At 39.6% G+C, this 19,744-nt stretch overlaps 1 protein-coding gene across 1 annotated transcript in view; it reads left to right on the top strand.

Annotated features, from left to right (window-relative positions):
* The window catches only part of RAB5A (RAB5A, member RAS oncogene family), a 35,426-nt gene that overhangs the window by 11,478 nt on the left and 4,204 nt on the right, over positions 1–19,744 (top strand). Inside the window, exons 3-5 of the mRNA XM_079795349.1 lie at positions 13,439–13,590; positions 13,915–14,037; positions 16,784–16,877. Of these exons, the coding sequence (XP_079651475.1) occupies positions 13,439–13,590; positions 13,915–14,037; positions 16,784–16,877 (369 nt within the window). The remainder of the gene's footprint in view (positions 1–13,438; positions 13,591–13,914; positions 14,038–16,783; positions 16,878–19,744) is intronic.

Below are 19,744 nucleotides of genomic sequence, written 5' to 3'. Positions count from 1 at the left end.
TTATTGAGCCTATGTGTCTGGACAGTGAACTTCAGTTTGTCAGGTGGTGTTTTTTTTCCTCCCCCCTTAGAGGTGACAGGATGGCTGAAGTGATCTGGAGTTAGAATTTTCCTTTCTCCCACCTGGGAGGCTAGAGCTGGCTGGAGTTGGGTATTACTTTCCCCAGGTCCTTTAGACACTGATAACATTCCCGAAGATTACACTTAGATTAACCTGTTGCTCTGGGGGCAGGCCTTGTTAAGAACAGGGCATCTGGCTAATTTCAAAATGGGTCCTTTTCCCTCACCCTGCCAGGAGCACAAGAGGATTTTTCTCTGATATTTTCTGTGAGAACCTGGTCAAGTTCCTGTAGTAAAATTAAAAAATGTGCGGTGGCCCCTGTTAAAACTGGGTTTCCCTGGAGTTTTTAACTCAGGCTTGTTTGCACCTTAACTCCAGTAATTTGTCAATTATAGTTATGTTTTCCTACCTGAGCACTGGTTTCCTTAGGTTTCTGCTCTGAGGTGTGATTTTCTATATCTGCCTGTCTGTCTCTCTCTGGTTTTGAGGGTAGCAGATTGCCTTGTGACCTCACTTCGCTTACAGATCTAAGAAGAGTTGTCTGTCAGTTTGTTGTTCTTTTCAGGATGAAATGGTGGCTTCCAAGGTCCTTACACCTGGAACTAGAAACCAGAGTCATGTTTTCCTTGCATATTATAGAAATTTAATAATATTCAAGCTTCTTAATAAAGTATTTGTTGTCTGTAGATAAAATGTCTTTCATAGACATAATTGGTAAAGTTAAGTTAATTTTACTAATTTTTCCTCTCTTGATATTTGGAGGGAGCTGATACTAGTTAGTAACTTGTAAATAACCTCTCCCCTTTCTCCCATGTCTTTGCCTTTTCTCTTTGTAATGTGTACCTTCATTCTCCTTCCCTGTTCTGTATTTGTTACATCCTTGTTAGATAAATCCAATCTGGTGAATAAAGACTTAAGGATTGTGCCTTTGGTGAGGTAAACACAGCCTCTTAGCCTTAAAGGTTCAAATATTGGTATTATCGGTTCATTCTAGGGTGATCGGGCTTGGGGCACTAACTTAATACTAACCAAATGCAAACTCCTAAGACTCATTTTGTTTTCCAGTTGATGTTGAGGGCATGTTTATTAAAGCTAGGGACACGGCAACAAGGAAGGGCTTAGGAGAGAAGAAGCAACAAGAGAGCGAGGCAGGGTTGCTTTGGCTCACTGAGAAGTTAGAGAAATGGGGGCCTTGGAAACAGGTTTAGGGGTTAGCCTGGGATCAGCTGCTGCTGCTGCCTTTTGCTCCCCTGGTTGCAAGTCTGTGGAGCCCCTTAGAGTTTAGGAGATGGGCCTGAGAGGGAAAAAGAGGAGGAAGGGTGAGGCATGGATGTGCTCCTGGAGAGGGAGTGCACCCTAAGACTAATTTTAAAACAATGCACATTAATATACTATCAGAAATACTGTCATGCCAATGTTCAGTTGGTGACATGTAACTAAGTTATGTCCTGATAAGTGAATTCCCTTAGGAGAGTTGGTGTCCTTTTAGAACAATGGTCAAGCTTTGATAGTTCTCCCTCCCTCCCTCCCTCCCTCCCTCCCCCCCTCCCCCTCCCCCCCTCTCTCTCTCTCTCTCTCTCTCTCTCTCTCTCTCTCTCTCTCTCTCTCTCGGCTGGGTTTCTCAGTTTGTTGGGAGTGTCGTCCAGTACACCAGAAGGTTGTGGGTTCCATTTCTGGTCAGGGCACATACCTAGGTTGTGGGTTGGATCCCTGGTCGGGCGCATAATGGTAGGCAACCCAATTTTTCTCTCACATCTGATGTTTCCGTCTCTTTCTCCTGCTCCCTCCCTCCATCCCTAGTTCTAAAATCAATAAAATTAATCCTCGGGTAAGAATTTTATTTATTTTGTGTGTGTGTGCACATTTGTGTCATTTTTAAATTTTTAAAAAATCTTTATTGTTGAAAGTATTACATATGTCCCCCCTTTTCCCCATCAAACCCTGCCCCACCCCAGGCCCTTACCACCCCACTGTCTGGGTCCATGGGTTATGCATATATGCATACAAGGTCTTTGGTTGATTACCTCCCACCCACCCATCCTCCTCCACTTTCCCTTCAAAATTCCATACTCTGTTCCATGCTTTCATGTCTCTGGATCTTAGGATTTTTTTTTTTTTTAAGTACATGAATTACTTTTAACAGTGTTGGAATAATGATTCTTAATCTTCACCTGATTTTGCTTGACTTCATGCAGACTCTTTCCTATGTATCATTAATAGTTCCTAATATTGCAGTTTATTTGGCAACAATTATCTTTAGATGTTGCTGAATGATGCATAATATAAAATTTACATTTTTAATAATTTTTAAGCTTACAGTTCTGTGGTATTCTGTACATTCATGTTGTGCAACCATCATTACTGTCCATCTTCAGAACTTTTTCATTTTCCCCAACTGAAACTGTACCCAAACAATAACTCCCCATTTTTTCCCTATCCCTGTCTGTGGCAAATACCATACTATTTTTGTCCATGAATTTAGCTCTAGGAATCTGATGTGAGAGAAATTATACAGTATTTGTCCTTCTATGGCTGGCTTGTTTCACTTAGCATGTCATCACAGTTCATCCATATTGTAACATGTCAGTATTTCCTACCTCTTTAAGGTGGAATAATATATTATGGTATGTATATACTATATTTGGCTTACCCATTCATCCTTTATTGGACTATTGTGTTTCTTCTACCTTTGGCTATTGTGAATGATGCTGCTATGAACATTGATGTACAAATATCTGTTCAAGTTCCTGTTTTTACATCTTTTTGGCATATACCCAGCAGTGGAATTGTTGAGTCTTATATTTAACTAGAGGCCCGGTGCACGAAATTCGTGCACGGGGGTTCAGGGGGGGGGCGGGTGTCCCTCAGCCCTGTCTTGGCCTGCAAAGAAGCCAGCATCCCTCACCCCGGCCTCTAGCCAGAGGTTCCTCCCCTCCTTCTGCACAGCCTCTGGGAAGATGCTTGTCCTGGGGCCTCCTCAGGGGGCTTGGGCTTTCAGGTCTGGCTTCCTCATCTGGCATGGTGAGTATCAGCTGCCATGGGAGCCTTGCCTTAGGAGTCACCCCCTTGGACCATACTACTTGCGAGTGGGGGGGGGGGGGGATGGCCTCGGTGGCAGTGATTTGATGTCTGTAGCATGCCCGCTGACACCCACCACCACAGCGCCATACTGGTCCTGTCTGGACTGCTGGCAGGGGGCTTCTAGTCTGCGACTGGGGCTGATGGGCTGCGACTGGGGGCTGCAGGTGGAGGACCCTGGCACCCATAGGGCTGTCAGCATCAGGAACTGGAAAGATCCATTTTTCTGGTTCCTCCCCTGCTGCACGGATGCTGAGCTCCAGGCCCCAAAGGCCCGTTCACTCCCTCTGCACGGCCGGCCGGGGCGGGGGCGCGTGCGCGCGGTGCCAGGGGCCCTTTAATTCCCGCCGTACGGCTGGCCGGGGCGGGGGCGTGTGCGCGCAGCGCTGGGGCCCTTTAACTCCCACCGCACGGCCGGCGGGGGCGCATGCGCGCGGCCCCGGAGGCCCGTTTACTCTCGCCGCACATCCCGCTGGGCCGCAGCACAGCCATGGCGCAGACTCTGAGCTCGCGCCACCGGCCCCATTTTGTCCCTGCTCAGCAGCGCAGCGGCCGATCGCGAGTCCCCGCCCCCCGCTCCTCCCACCAGCCCAATCAGCTACCCCGGCCACCCCAAGTCCCGCCCCCCCCGTGCCTCCCGGCCCAATCACGGGCATAGCCGAGGTATGGTCAATTTGCATATTACCGTTTTATTATGTAGTATTTTTTTTAAGAATCTATACCACTTCACAGCAGTTGCACCATTTAACATTCCTATCATAAATGCACTAGGGTTTAATTTCTTCATATTCTTGCCAATTCTTGTTTTCTGTTGTTGTTGATAATTGTCCTGATGGGTGTGAAGTGGCATTGATTGTCATGTTCCTAGTGATTAGTGTTGTTGGGTATCTTTCCATATGCTTCTTTTGCCATTCGTATTTCTACTTGAGAGAAATGTCTACTGAAGTGCTTTGCCCATTTTTTAATTGGGTTGTTTGGGTTTTTGGGGTTGCTGAGTTGGAGGAGTTCTTTTTATATTATATCAATACCTTATGAGATGATCATTGATTTTTTTTTTTAATCGATTTTTTTTAAATATATTTTTTATTGATTTTAGAGAAGGGAGAAGAAGAGAGAGACAGAGACATCAATGATGAGAGAAGCATTGATTAGCTACCTCCTGCACGCCCCACACTGGGGATCAAACCGTGATCTGGTTCATAGGTCGATGCTTAACCCCTGCGCCAGACCGGCTAGGCAAGAGGATCATTAAATTTTAAGAATAAATCCTATATGATAGATGTTTATAGGTCATCTCATAAGATGGGTTTACTTTTGGTGATACTGCCATCTTTTTATATATTACACTAGAGCAGTGATGGGCAACCTTTTGAGCTTGGTGTGTCAAACTTCGCCAAAAAACTGAGCATAACTTGGGTAGTGTGTCACTTTGAGGAAAAAACTAACTCCAAGACGCTAGTCGCAAATGTTTCATCCTCAGGAGCAGCAAATATTTCATCCTCGGCATACGGTCGCGTGTCATCAGAAATGGCTACGCATGTCAGTGTTGACACGCGTGTCATAGGTTCACCATCACTCTACTAGAGGCCCGGTGCACGAAATTCGTGTATGGGGGTCCCTCAGCCCAACCTGCACCCTCTACAATCCAGGAGCTCTCAGGGGATGTCCTACTGATGGCTTAGGCCCACTCCCCGTGGTTCTCTGCTCTCTGTGGGCCTGGAGGTTTTGCTGCAGCCATGGAGATGAAGCCCCCATGCCCTGCTCTCCGCTTTCTGCCAGCCTCCCCATGCGCCATGCGAAGGAAGCCCCAGTGCCCTGCAGTGTGCTCTGTCTGCCAGGCCTGGGGGCTTTGAGGACACCGACACACTAAGGAAGCCCCCATGCCCTGCTGTCCAGGCTCTGTTTGCAGGGCCTGGGGCTTCCCCGCTGCCAAGGAAGCCTCCATGCCCTGCTGTCCAGGCTCTGACTGCCGTGTCTGGAGGCGGATCAGAAACCCCTACCGAGGCGGATCCAGCTTCGCTGCTCCTGCGGACAGGCTGGACACTCCAGCAGCAGAGCTGAGTGGACTGAGCGCCGCCATCTTGTGGCTATGGGGGCCACCATTTTGTTGCAGAGTGATGGTTAATTTGCATATTACTCTATTATTAGATAGGATAGTAACTTTTTACCTTGTTGCCAGACTTGCAATATTTTCTATTTGGGTTTAGTCACATGTGTATGTTTTCTGTCTGCCCTAATTTATTTGTATCCCCTTCTTTTCCTCACATTAATTCAATGTAACTCTTCCCTGAAAATGTGGTTGGTCTTTGCTACCATAATCTATTGGGTACTTCCCCCATATACTAGGTGTATCAGTTAATAATGCAGATTTTGTAATCAAAGAAAACACGATAATTTCAAGAGAAACATCAAAAGTGTTTTATTCAAAGTAATATCCATTGCTAGCTACACATTTACACCATCTTTCAGGTAATTTGTGGATACCGTCCCAATAAAACTTTTCTTGTTTTGAGGCAAACCATTCAGAGACCCAATTTTCCACTTAGTATGTTTTGAAGTGCTGCTCAGAAAGTGCATGTGCCATCAATCGGAACAAGTGGTAATGTGAAGGAGCAAGGTCTGGTGAATACAGCGGGTGGGTTAATACTTCCCAGGCAAGATTTTTTTAACGTGTTTTTAACTGGTTTTGAAGTGTGTTGTGTGATGGTTCATCATCATGAAGCAAAATTACTTTGCCGTGTCTTCTGGCACATTCTGGTCATTTCATGATCAAAGCATGGTTCAAATTGATTATTTTGTTGTAGGTAGCAATCAGTATTAACAGTTTCACCTGGTTTTAGGAGCTCATAATACACCACACCTTCCTGATCCCACCAAACGCAGAGCATTGTCTTTCTGAAGCGATTTGGCCTTGCAGTCAATGTTGATGGTTAACCTGGATCAACCCATGATTTTGTGCATTTGGGACTCTCAAAATAAACCCACTTTTCATCACCAGTCACAATTCGATGCAAAAAAGACTTTCTTTCGTGCCGTTAAAGCAACATTTTAGAAAACCAAAAGCAGATGACTTTTTGGTTTTCCATTTGTCTTTTGTTCAGTTGATGTGGCACCCATTTTCCTTCCTTGAAAATCTTTCCCATTGCTAGTAAATGATTGGAAATTGTTTCCTGAGCAACATTTAATCTTTCTGCAAGTTGTTTTTGAGTTTCACATGCATCTTCATCCAATAATGCTTGTAATTCTTGATCTTCAAACTTTTTCAGTTGACCTGGACGTTCTTTGTCTTTCACATCGAAATCATCACTTTTAAAGCATTTAAACCAGCATTCACAAGTATCTTGAGATGGAGCATGTTCACCATAAGCTTCCCAAAGTATTCAGCAGCATTTTTCTTCAAAATACAGTAATGAATTAAAACTCCAAATGCTCTTTTTTCTTGCACGAAATTCGACATTTTTAATTGTAAAAATATCTATGATGTTAACACCTTCCGAAAATTTGACATATGAAATTTTGAAGCTTGTCAATACAACAAAATAGCATACATATCAAATCACATATACATCAACATGTGTAACTACATCTATTGAAAAAAATCGGATCGGCACATACAATTTTAAAGGGCAATAAAAGTGGCCTTAGTTTTTATTTTTCCTGTTGTCAGCTCTAGACCATTTATTTTCTATGTGCAATTTTTTTAAATAGATATTTTTATTGATTTCAGAAAGGAAGGGAGAGGGGGAGATAGAAACATTAATGATGAGAGAGAATTACTGATCCGCTGCCTCCTGCATGGTCCTAACTGGGGACTGTGCCCGCAACCCAAACATGTGCCCTGACTGGGAATCCAATCATGACCTCCTGGTTCATAGGTCCATGCTCAACTACTAAGCCATGCCAGCCAGAGCCTCTGTGTTTTATCATCTGAAGTCAGTGCTCACCTGTATTAGAAAATTCATTATATTAAATTACTATTGTTGATACTTATTTTCCCAGCAAACCAACTTCTAACTTTACTGATAACTTTAATACCTGATTCTTTTTATTATTCTATACTTAATTTTTATTGTGTTTTTTTTTGTTATTGTTTGTTTGTTTGTTTTTAGATGAAGGGGAGAGAGAGAAAGAAACATCAATTGACTGCCTCCTGCAGTGTGGGGCAGCATGTGACCTGACCAGGAATCGAACCAGCAACTTTTGTTGCACAGGACAAACATCCCACCAACCTGAGCCACACCGGCCAGGGTGGTTCCTGGTTCTTGATACTGCTCAGTCAATTCCTGCTATTTTTCTTAATTGGATATTCATTGTGAAGTTTGATCCAGATCCATTGAACTCTTATTGAGTTACTTGGGTCTCAAAACCTTTGCTTTCTCTACACATCATAAGCTCTTGATCTTCTGAGATCCTTCCCCTGTGTACAACAAGGTCCTTCCCCTCTGTATAGCAATTTATATTTTTAATTTTTAGCTTTATAGGTTCTCAAATCCACCACTTCTGATAGTTTTACATAGGGGGAACATTGTCATGATTCCACTATGTTGACTGCTATTATTTTAGTTTTTTCCTCTTTGCTTTTCTATTAGTGTTTTTATATAGATACTAGTGGCCCGGTGCACGAAATTCATGCACATTAAAAGGGAATTAATGAGAGGAAATATTTTAATATTGCTATTTGCCCTTTCTCTATAATAGAAGTGTCAGAGATGAAAGAAAATTAGTGAAATGTATATGAAAATAATGTATAAATTTATTAATAAATAACAATAACATCATCAGGTCCCTGGCTAGTGCCGGGTGGGGAACGCAGCCTCACGTCTCCTGGCCTCACCACACACGCAGCCACCTGCTGATCGGTTGTTATGGTGTAAGGGCTTCACTACCATTTGCGTATTAGCTCTTTAATATATAGGATACCTTATCCTTACTAGGAACTTACATATTTTACTTTATGACAATTAAATTGGTCACTTTATAACCATATTTTTATGTAATTGCTACTTAATACTTGCCAAGCCGTTGGTGTCTTTTCACTTATACATTTAGGTAGTTTACAACTTCTTTAACATAAAGGTTTGTTCTACCTACTCTCCTGCCCCTGCCCACTATACCATATTTTGGAAATTCCATGATATAGTAGTAGGTTAACAAGTACCAGCATTTTCATGGCTTTGCCTGGTTAAAAAAAAAAAAAATTATTTCCAAAACATTTATACAGCATCACTAGCAAATGGGTGTTTTTGTACCCCTCTCCCACCCCCTACCCCCTTTTCTAAGTTAGGAGATAAATTTACTATTTTTGCTGTAAAGATGATTTTGATATTGACTTTTTTCTATGTACCTTTTGTGAAATTTTTTTACACATTTCTTTGATGCTTTTGTAATTTTTTGTAAGATTTATATGAGATTCCCTCATATTAAAATTTAATCTGTTAACATTGTAGAATGTTAAAGATATTCTATGATACATAATTTTGCAAGCCTAGTCTCAAAATTGTATGTAATTAAACCTGATAGTCATAGGGTTTTGTTTTGGTCAGTTCTAATAAAGTCTGTCAAATTTGATAAATAATTAGTTAAGGGTTGGGGTGGTATTGGTTCCTCAGTCTGTTCTGTTTAATTCATGTAGAATCATTTTAGTTTAAACTTTATTTCTGAGTTGTTGGCCTTTGGGTATGCTATTGATTTGGGTCGTCTTCCCCCTGCCTACTGTTTGGCAGTGTCTGCTCCTTGCTTATACTATTTATTAAGGTCTTAGATTATAGGCCTTTGGTATTTGCAGATTTAACATTTATAGTTTCAGGTATTCTCAGCTGACCCCAAGGTCTATGATTCAGTAATTTGTGGTTTTGCTGAGACTGAACTGTTGCTTGCTGCCTGGCTTGCAAATAGGAACTGATCATGTAGCTCAAAAAGGGAGCCTATTAGACAGGCCAGCACCCACATCTCAACGCAGCTTTGTTTTTCTCTACTTGTCGTCGCGTACACAGTAACTCTCGAAGTGATAAAAGCTGTTTCTTTGTGAAATGTGGGCCCGAAAAGAAAACCAACTGCTAGTGCTGGTGATGGAAGTGAAGAGAAAATGAAGAGGTCTAAGAAAGTGATGGTTCTTAGCCAGAAAATAGACGTTTTGGATATATTAAAGTGGTTTTGCAGATTCAGGTAAGTTTGTGGTTAATGTTGCTACAGTATTGATGTAGTTATATTTTGAGTGCCAGATTTTATTTTTATAACTTTGTAATCGACTAGTAATGTATTTTTATAAGCACTAAGGTTTGAAGATGTCAGCTATACTTCACTGAATTTTATGGGGAAGTTAAATGCTGTAGTTAGTAGTATTTGAAAACTTGAGAACTGTAGGGAATCATTCATGATGGTCTTGCAATATGTAATGTTTATAATAATACTGAGTTATCCTATTCCCATATTTGTTCTTGTGGCGCTACAACACTTTTATTATTTTAATGTGTTTTAGATGTATCCTAAAACTCATTCCCTTGGCCTCTAATACTGTCTTTTTCTCCTCCCAAAATTATGCTTTCATCATACCATGAGCAACAGTATGGTATTATCAAGTTAAAAAGATTTTGATGATATTTTGCTTGAGATTGTTAGTTATATAGTAACATGAATAGAGGCTTTTTGGAATGCCTATTTTCTCATTTGGGAACTGTCTATTTAAATGTTATCTAAAGAGCCCAAAAATAATTCCACATAACTTACATGAACTTCTTTTAGCAAACATTTTGAACATTTGTATGAATTGGGATTTATATTAGATGTTGGGTGTGGAGAAGAATAAGAGTAATTTCTCAAGGAACTTCCAGTCTAGGAAAAGAAAAAGATAATATCTTTTTAAACAGATTATAAAAAAGTGTAATATTGTTATTGCACAGTGAAGTCTGGGAGCACAGAAGTAGGAGCTACGTAATGGTGTGGGATGAAGTATGGTTTCCAAGAGTAATCTAGGGAATTGCTTGTTCTTGTCCTTTGTTAATATGATTGGGATCCATTCTTCTTTCAGCATAATACTGAAAACCTGGTTATTGGCAGTGCATGGTAAGGTTTGTTCTAGTCAATTTAAAGAACTCATTATTATCCACTTTACATTAGCTGATGCCTTTGGATTTTCATGGTAATCCTGTCTGTTCCAAATAATTGTCTCTTCCCAATAATTTACTACTTTTATATGGATATCCCAGATGATAATTGTGATGGTGGACTTCTTCCTTGTTTGGTTTCTAGATTTAGAGAGACTGCCTAAGAGCTTTGCTGATTTCAGACTTAAGGATGGAGTGGACACTTAATTTTAAGGAAAAAAATCCTATATGTATATTAGGAATGCATGTTGACTCTTATTTCCTGTTTAATGTTTTTAAATAAAACAACAGTTTTTCTTTTGTAGCCTGGTGTAATATTTGTGTTTCTGAAAGAACTCTATTTGGTCATGGGCTGTGTGTGTGTGTGTGTGTGTGTGTGTGTGTGTGTGTGTGTGTGTTAATGTATTTGTTAGCGTTTCTTTGCCTGTATTTTGTTTTTGTACATGCGTTCATAAAAAAGATTGGTAGCCTTTTGTGATATATTTAAACGGTTTGAGAATCAGATTATATTTGCTTTAAGGCAATTTTAACTAATAGTTATTTCCCTGAGTCTAGAGTTGACTTACGAAAGTATAAGTGAATGTTTTCACTGTCAGTGTACTTTGTGGTCATAAAAGAGGAAACAAAGTCTGAATTGCAAATTATAACAGTTTTTCTTCAAGTTTCATCAAACTTTACTTGAGAAAAGGCTTATATTTTGTGATCCATTCCTTTGTTTTTCCTTTTTATTGAAAAAGGGATACTGTTAGAGGCTAAATTTTAAGTGCTTAAAAATATTTCTTGATTCTATAGGAGAGCCATTCATGAACGTTTAAAAAGTATTTTCTCAGCATTCTTTACTATAAATACAGGATTATAGAAAATGAGTGTTACTGTAGTGTTGTAAAAGAGGCTTGATTAATTAGTATGTTTTAAATATGGCTACACTTGTGAGAATTCACAGAAATATTCATTAGAATGTAGCTCAAAATACATTTCCAATTGTAATGTTTGCAAAATTAATATTGTAGGTGCTGATACTAAAGCCAGGAACCAATTGACCTAATAAAAATAGCAAGAAAAATAAATGTTATATCTAACATGATATATAATTACAATTACAATTGGCTCAGTCAGCTTTTTCATATTAACTAGTGAATCTCTTACAAAGGATTGACACCACCAGATAAACTGCTACAGTTTACAGAAATTGATTATAATTTTCTTGCAAGATAGAACAGTTTTAGGAAATTTTATTAACTTTCTTCCATGCTGTTTGGGGAGGAGTTGAAGATCACACCTTGAGCTGAAAGTAAAAGTGAGGAGCAGCCAGGCTGGCAAGGCTCGGTAGTTGAACATCAACCTGTGAACCAGGAGGTCACGGTTTGATTCCCACTCAGGGCACATGCTTGGGTTGTGGACTCAGTCCCCAGTTAGGACCGTGCAGGAGGCAGCGGATCAGTAATTCTCATCATTGATGTTTTGATCTCTCCCTCTCCCTTCCTTTCTGAAATCAATAAAAATATTTTTTTTGAAAAGTGAGGAACTAGCCCTAGCTGGTTTGGCTCAGTGGATAGAGCATCAGCCTGCGGACTGAAGGGTCCCAGGTTCGATTCCGGTCAAGGGCACATGCCTGGGTTGCGGGCTTGATCCCCGTTAGGGGATGTGCAGGAGGCAGCCAATCAGTGATTTTCTCTCATCATTGATGTTTCTATCTCTTTCCCTCTCCCTTCCTCTCTGAAATCAATAAAGATATATTTTAAAAAAAAAAAAGTGAGGAACTAATAAGATGAATGATAGAGCAGCAGGAATTTAACTACCAAAGTTAATGAAGGGATGGAACTATAGATATGGTTATTGGCCAGCATGCTGTGTGTGTGTGTGTGTGTGTGTGTGTGTGTGTGTGTGTGTAGATCTTGTTCATAAATATCTTAATGCAGTTAGCTATGGTTAGACATTTACTCTTACATTATCTTAAAGTTAATCCACTTGATTATAACCTACCTTTTATAAATCAGAATTTTTTTCATAAGTGTCCATTGTGGTGCCTTTACTGATGGTAATTCATAGAGCCAAGAGAAGTATACTTGTGATATTTTACTTTATACTGTCCTCATGAAGCAATTCAGAAAATAAGTGGTACTTTGTAGATTTGACAGCAACCTCTTAATTTCAAAAACAAAAATTTATACTAATAAAAGGGTAATATGCTAATTAGGCCAGGAGACTGGACATCTTCCTACCGTCCGACTTCTTTCCAGACAAAGCCATGATGGTGGGGGCCATGAGGCTGGCAGGTGAACAGTTAGGCAGCGATCAAGCTGGTAGGCAGGCAGGTGGTTAGGAGCCAGCAGTCCCAGATTGTGAGAGGGATGTCCAACTTCCGGTTTAGGTCCCATCCTGTGGGGCCTAAATTGGCAGTCGGACATCCCCCAAGGGGTCCCAGGTTGGAGAGGGTGCAAGCCGGGATGAGGGACAAACCCCCCCCCCATGCACAAATTTTGTGCACCGGGCCTCTAGTATCATTTTAAATGATACTTTATTGTTAAAATTAAAATCTAAGGGAAGAGATGAAAAGGTGCAAATGCAAAAAAATGTTAATGGCAAGTAATGAAAGAGCTAGGAGTTAATATTGAAACTATATTTAGCAAATTAAGTTTAGGTTGAGCTAATGATTATAAAAATCAAGTTGTCAATGTTTTAAAGGAATAATATAACAAAAATATTAATTTAGTGGTAATGAACTGGGTAAATCCCTACAGTATGCCATTAATAACAAGGAGAATGGAGCCAGGGGGCTATAGTTTGGCAATATAGATGATAGTTATAGCTATGCTGATTTCCCCCTCCCATTTTTCAAGAATATTAATAAATCTATTTCTTGAACTGTGTTTTAGTTTTTTATTAAATTTATTGGGGTGACATTGGTCAACATGTTTTACAGTATTAAAGATACAGTTTGTAAGACACTTTAAGAAATGTATTAAGCTTATTTATTACAGTAAACTTAATGTAGAAGAGACTTTCAAACTGATTTTATTTATAAAGTTCTTACATGTAAGCACATATATTTAACTATGAAGCACATATTTTACAAATATTTAAAGCCACTGTTAATTGGGTATGCAATAATATATCAGGTTTTCATGTGTTTTCTGTATTATGGAAATTTTAGGGGGGGAAATGATTAACTTACTGCAGACATTTTCTTCTTTCAGCTGCTTTTCTAACCCAAACTGTGTGTCTTGATGACACAACAGTAAAGTTTGAAATATGGGATACAGCTGGTCAAGAGCGATACCATAGCCTAGCACCAATGTACTACAGAGGAGCACAAGCAGCCATAGTTGTGTATGATATCACAAATGAGGTAAGTAGAAATGCATAATATAATGGAACTAGTTTGAATGTCCATTTCTGATATTCAGAATTTTGATTAGAGAAAAGATCTTTTTAAAGCCTTTTTTTATAGCTAAGCATGACATTTCTGCCTAAACCTTTTGAATTAGAAAAGTTGATTTAAAAAAAAAAATAAGATGAAAGTATCTTAAATAATTCAAGGGGCCTAAGAATTTCTTTCCCAGTGTCACTTTGAACAGCCTTTAAAGCTTTGTCTCACAAAGACTCTCCCTAGTCATTATTTGATCCTGTGCCTGAAAGTAGCTGGGGTTTTTTTGTTTGTTTGTTTCCCCAGGAATCCTTTGCCAGAGCCAAAAATTGGGTTAAAGAACTTCAGAGGCAAGCCAGTCCTAACATTGTAATAGCTTTATCAGGAAACAAGGCTGACCTTGCAAATAAAAGAGCTGTTGATTTCCAGGTATGTTGCATTTAACTTATATTTGAAGACATATTTGTTGTAAATTATTCTTCTGTATTCATACTTGAATTATAGTTATAATTTTAAAACCATGCAAATAATAGCAAATAAAATTTATTAAACACGTGATATACTATATGTAATACAATGCTTCTCATGATAAACCTGAATTTTTTAATGTGTTTACATAATTGTAATACATATAGATAGATTCAGATTTTGTTGACCTAAATAATTACAAAGTAATTGTTTGCAAATATTGCAGAAATAAGTAAAAGCTGATTGCATCCTACCCTTCCTAACCTTTTCCTGTTTATTTAATAACTAGTGCACAAAATTCGTGCACAGAGGGTGGGAGGAGGGTGTCCCTCAGCCCGGCCTGCACCCTCTCCAATCTGGGATCCCTCTCACAATCTAGGACTGCTGGCTTCTAACCACTCACCTGGCCTGCCGGCCTGCTCGCTCCCAACTTCCCCCCCTGCTGGCCTGCTCGCCCCCACCTTCCCTCCCTCCTGGCCTGCTTACCCCATACTGCCCTCACCCCTGCTGTCCTGATCACCCCAAACTGACCCCCACTGATGGCCTGCTTGCCCCCAACTGGCCCCCCTGCTGGTCTGCTCACCCCTAATTTCCCCCCTTCCCCCACCGGCCTGATCACCCCCAATGGTCCCCCCCCCCCAATGGCCTGATCACCCACAACTGCCCTCCCCTCTTGGCCTCTAACCACCTCTACCTTGGCCCCGCCACCATGGCTTTGTCTAGAAGAACATCTGGAAGGTCTCCCAGTCAAATTAGCATATTACCCTTTTATTAGTATAGATAGAGGCCTGGTGCATGGGTGGGAGCTGGCTGGTTTGCCCTGAAGGGTGTCCCGGATCAGGGTGGAGGTTCCCTTGGGGCGTAGGGCAGCCTGGGTGAGGTGTTGATGGCTGTTTGCAGGGTGGGGGGTCCTGCTGGGGTGCCTGGCCAGCCTGGGTGAGGGGCTGAGGGCCATTTTCAGGCTGGCCAAGCCCCCGAGTGGGGACCCTCATCCCATAGGGGGTGTGGCCAGCCTGGGTAAGGGGCTGAGGGCCCTTTTCAGGCTGGCCACGCACCCTAGTGACCCAGGCTCCCAGCCACTCCTTGAGCGGAGGCCAGGGTGGGTGGGAAGCTTGGCTTTCTCCGTCGCCAGGGGCAGCCCAAGTCTCCTGCTTGCACCAGCTCCATGGCCACTACCATCTTTGTTGTTAATTTGCATAATCACGCCTGATTGGCTGGTGAGCATAGCGGAGGGATGGTCAATTTGCATGTTTCTCTTTTATTAGTGTGTGTATGTGTGTGTGTGTGTGTGTGTGTGTATGTATGTGTGTATATATATATATATATATATATATATATATATATATATCAACACACATATGCATACCCAGATATACCCACACACTTGTGGTACACATAACCTACACTCATGTGGTTGTTCTTAAAGGGGCCTTAAAAAAAAAAAAAAAGGCTCAAAAAATCCAGTTTGTATGTTATCAAATACAGCTATTTAGGAATGGTCCCTGCTGTAAAATAAAGTATAATCTTTTAAAATAAAGCAAATGTCTTTAAGTAGAGATTTTAAAACTTCTGTTCTCTTGTTTGTCACCTTCTCTACCAGAGAAGTTGATTGTGGCCATTATATGTACATTATCAGCGAAGGGAATTTTTATTTTTCGGTGATGGCTAGATATGGAGAAAGGGAAGTAATGGTTCTTACATCAGTAGGTGTGAAGCTGAGCATACAGAGTTCATTTGGTTCTGGTGACAACCATGTCAGGTATGGTATCATCTATTACTCTAAGAGTTACCTCCCCAGCATAGAGTGGTAGATAGAGCATGTAAATCATAGTCAAAAGTGATTCTATCACATTAAGTTCAAAGGAACCTTATTTTTTTCTTTGTCAAACGAGAAAGATAATTGGTTGCTCTTCACAACAGCTGTGAGGATCAAAGGCAATAATACATGTAAACTGTAAAACATGACAAAAATGTAGAATAGTAACAATTTTCAAAGGAATGGTTCATAATATATTCAAATTTAAAATGTTGCTTACAGAACCCATTTAGAATTAAATATCAGAGTGCCATTTAGTGGTTGAAGGCAGTATTATACATTTGGTTTCCCATTGACTTTATTGCAAATAATGAGCATAAGTAAAATTTGCCATTGAGGGGACTCTTTCCCCCTCCACACATGAGAGTCTACTTGTTCTTCAATAAATTTCCACCTTTGCTATTAAAAAAAAAATTTGCCATTGAGATCAAAGAAAGTTTTATATTTAGAATAGGATAAAATTTCCCCCCTCTAGAAAGTAGATTTAAAGGACTTTATTTTTATTTACTTAATTGTCACCTGAGGACACACACATTGATTTTAGAGAGGAGGGGATGAGGGGTAAGAGAAACATCTATGTGAGAGAGAAACATCGATCAGTTGCCTTCCTGTAGGTGCACCAACAGGGATCAAACTTGAAGCCTATGTATGTTCCTCGACGGAATCGAACCCAAAGCCTTTCATTGTTTCCAACTGAGCCCCACTGGCCAGGGCTGAAAAGCAGATTTAATGTGAAACCAGATTAATCAGGCTGGGATAGTGCAAGTTAAGGCAAAAAGAAAATTATACAATGCCCTTATCTTTGTTTTACTTTTACCTGGTAATTATTGGTTGTAGGTAATTAAGTTGGAGTAGTAATAAGGAAGCCTCTTATTTGTGTTCTATAAACAGGAAGCACAGTCCTATGCAGATGACAACAGTTTATTATTCATGGAGACATCAGCTAAAACATCAATGAATGTAAATGAAATATTCATGGCAATAGGTAAGATTAACTTTTTTTCGAACTACAAATATAGGCAAAATAAATTATACTGGGATGTTTTTAGTTTGACTTATTTATTTTTTATTTTAAAAATATTCTGATTTTTAAAATATTTTATGCTTTTTATTGGTTTTTAGAGAGAGAGGAAGGGAGTGAAAAAACAAACATCAAAACATCTATGTGAGGCCGAAACCGGTTTGGCTCAGTGGATAGAGCGTCTGCCTGCGGACTCAAGGGTCCCGGGTTCGATTCCGGTCAAGGGCATGTACCTTGGTTGCGGGCACATCCCCAGTAGGGGGTGTGCAAGAGGCAGCTGATCGATGTTTCTCTCTCATCGATGTTTCTAACTCTCTATCCCTCTCTCTTCCTCTCTGTAAAAAATCAATAAAATATATTTAAAAAAAAAAAAACATCTATGTGAGAGTATAACATCAGTCAGCTGCCTCCTGCATGCTCCCTGCCAGAGATCAAGTCTGCAACCTGGGCATGTGCCCTGGCCAGGAATCAAACTGGCATCCTTTTGGGTACACAGGATTATCAATGCCCACCCAACTGAGCTAGGGCTAGTTTGACTCTTCTTTTTTTAAAAATTCTTTGATTTTCTTTTTTTTTTTTAATTCTATAATTATTTTAGATCCTTTTGACCAAACATTCCTTACTCTGTTAGTAATATTGTCAAATTTGAGAGATCGTTACTTATCAGGTTGTAATACTTAAAGCATAGTTTCTTCTGAAGAAAGCCTGAACTTTAAGGTGATAGATTTTCTAAAGATTTCACTGAGGATAAAGTGTGTGTTTTTCTATTAGGTTATACTTTTTATATAAAAGGTAATAAACTTAGAGCCACATTTTTTTAATGCAAATATTGTAATAAAGTGTCAAAGCATGAGGCACAGAGAGAAAGAGGAAAAACAAAGCACCATCTATGCTTTACGTGACCTCAATGATCATTTAATCCTATGCAGCACTCTTACCTTTCCTTTAAGGTACTTTTAATTGATGATGATTACTAGTCCACCGTTGTTGGAATAATGAAGTTGGAATAGTAATAAGGAAGTTTCTATCTATAACAAAAATAAAAGTATTTCTATTGACTCTAACCTCCTTCCATTAGTTTTAAGGTGCAGATTCTATGGGAAGGGTCTACTTGGGTGGCTCTCAATTTTCTGCCTTCACTCTATTCATGTGCCAACACTCTCCTTGTCCCATAACATCTTTTATTAAATAGCAGTGATCATTAACTGGGTGTCCGCATTCCTATCCCAAATAAATATTCTTTTATATTGAAGTCATACAAATTAACCATTTAAGAGCTTTAAAAAAACTCAATAAAAGTTGCAAGTACTGTCATAATAACTGGAACTAAGTGAAAGAGTTTAATGGTGGCTCATTTAGGAAAAAACTGCTGTGTAAAATATTTTCAAGAAACTCAGGCTCATATTTATTAAGGAAATGCTAGCACAGTTGTGAAGGATTGTGTGGCAATATGCTCTTTTTATAAATGGGAATGATGACACCCTGAACCACATCTCAAAAGTTAAAAGGAAACAGCCGAAACCGGTTTGGCTCAGTGAATAGAGCATCGGCCTGCGGACTGAGGGGTCTCGGGTTCGATTCCGGTCAAGGGGCATGTACTTTGGTTGCGGGCACATCCCAAGTGGGGGGGGGCGTGCAGGAGAAGCTGATTGATGTTTCTCTTTCATCAATGTTTCTAACTCTCTCTCTCTCCCTTCCTCTCTGTAAAAAATAAAATATATTTTTTTAAAAAAATTAAAAGGAAACAAAATAATAGGTCCTCAAATCAGACTGAACTTCAAAGCTTTCTGATGGTATTAAGACTACCAGAGGAGCTTAATTTAATTTTTATTTTTTATTTAGAAGTACTAGTAAGGTCATTTTTCCAGTCAGAAAGTAGCCTACATACTAGAATTTTCAATGACTTTTCTGAAATTAGAATGTTTCTTTATTTGAAAGAAATGGAAAGGCCATTTCTTTTGCCAGATTATAACTTAAATCACACAGTACATTCATATTTTTACTTTGATGACTTCTCAAAGGGAGTACACTTATTTCGTTGAAGAGTTTTAAATAAATTTATCACACAGTACATTCATATTTTTACTTTGATGACTTCTCAAAGGGAGTACACTTATTTCGTTGAAGAGTTTTAAATAAATTTATCATCTACTCTTTAATTTTATAAGGTCTTGAGTGGCTTCTTGTTCATTTTCATTAACTTGATCTAGGATTTTTCTTTTCTCACAGTCCTAATCAATTTAGGGACAGATTGGGTAAGCTGGTTGGCCATATATAAAACAGATAGTACCAGTTTCACTTTGGTGACATTCAGTAAGATATAAGACAGGAGACAGCTTCTTTTGAAATTTCAAAAATTGTTTTGGTTTATCATCACAGTAAAAATTAACCATTCTGGTTTATTTCCTTCAGCCTCCTGATTTCACTCATATCTAATTACAGGAAGCCCTTGGAGAAGTATGCTAAAGAGAGAAATGGTCACTCTGTCAGAAACCTAACTTGACATTAATTATAGTAAAGTTTATAATGGTAGCCTATTCTTTGCCCTATGAAGCTTTATGAATACAGCTGACTTGGAAATTTATCACTTTATTATCATTTACCCTACCATCTATAGAGAAGTGCCCTAAAGTGATGGCTTTTCTTCCAAAACCTTGATGCTCCTTGGCTTTCAGATCAATTGCCCAGCCCAGCATCTAGAATTCTAAAGGTTTATTAATGCTGATGTGGAGTATTACAACAAATAAAGGATAGAAGATCCAAGATACAATTAGGCGTTCAGATTTTGAAGTACAGCATGTTTAACTTTTGTGCAAACTTAGCCAAAGCTA

The sequence above is a fragment of the Cnephaeus nilssonii genome (assembly GCF_951640355.1).
Source record: "Cnephaeus nilssonii genome assembly, chromosome: 17".
In the NCBI taxonomy this organism is placed as follows: domain Eukaryota; kingdom Metazoa; phylum Chordata; class Mammalia; order Chiroptera; family Vespertilionidae; genus Cnephaeus; species Cnephaeus nilssonii.
Note: the sequence above shows the minus strand (reverse complement) of the source record. Positions and strands in the feature narration are given on the sequence as shown.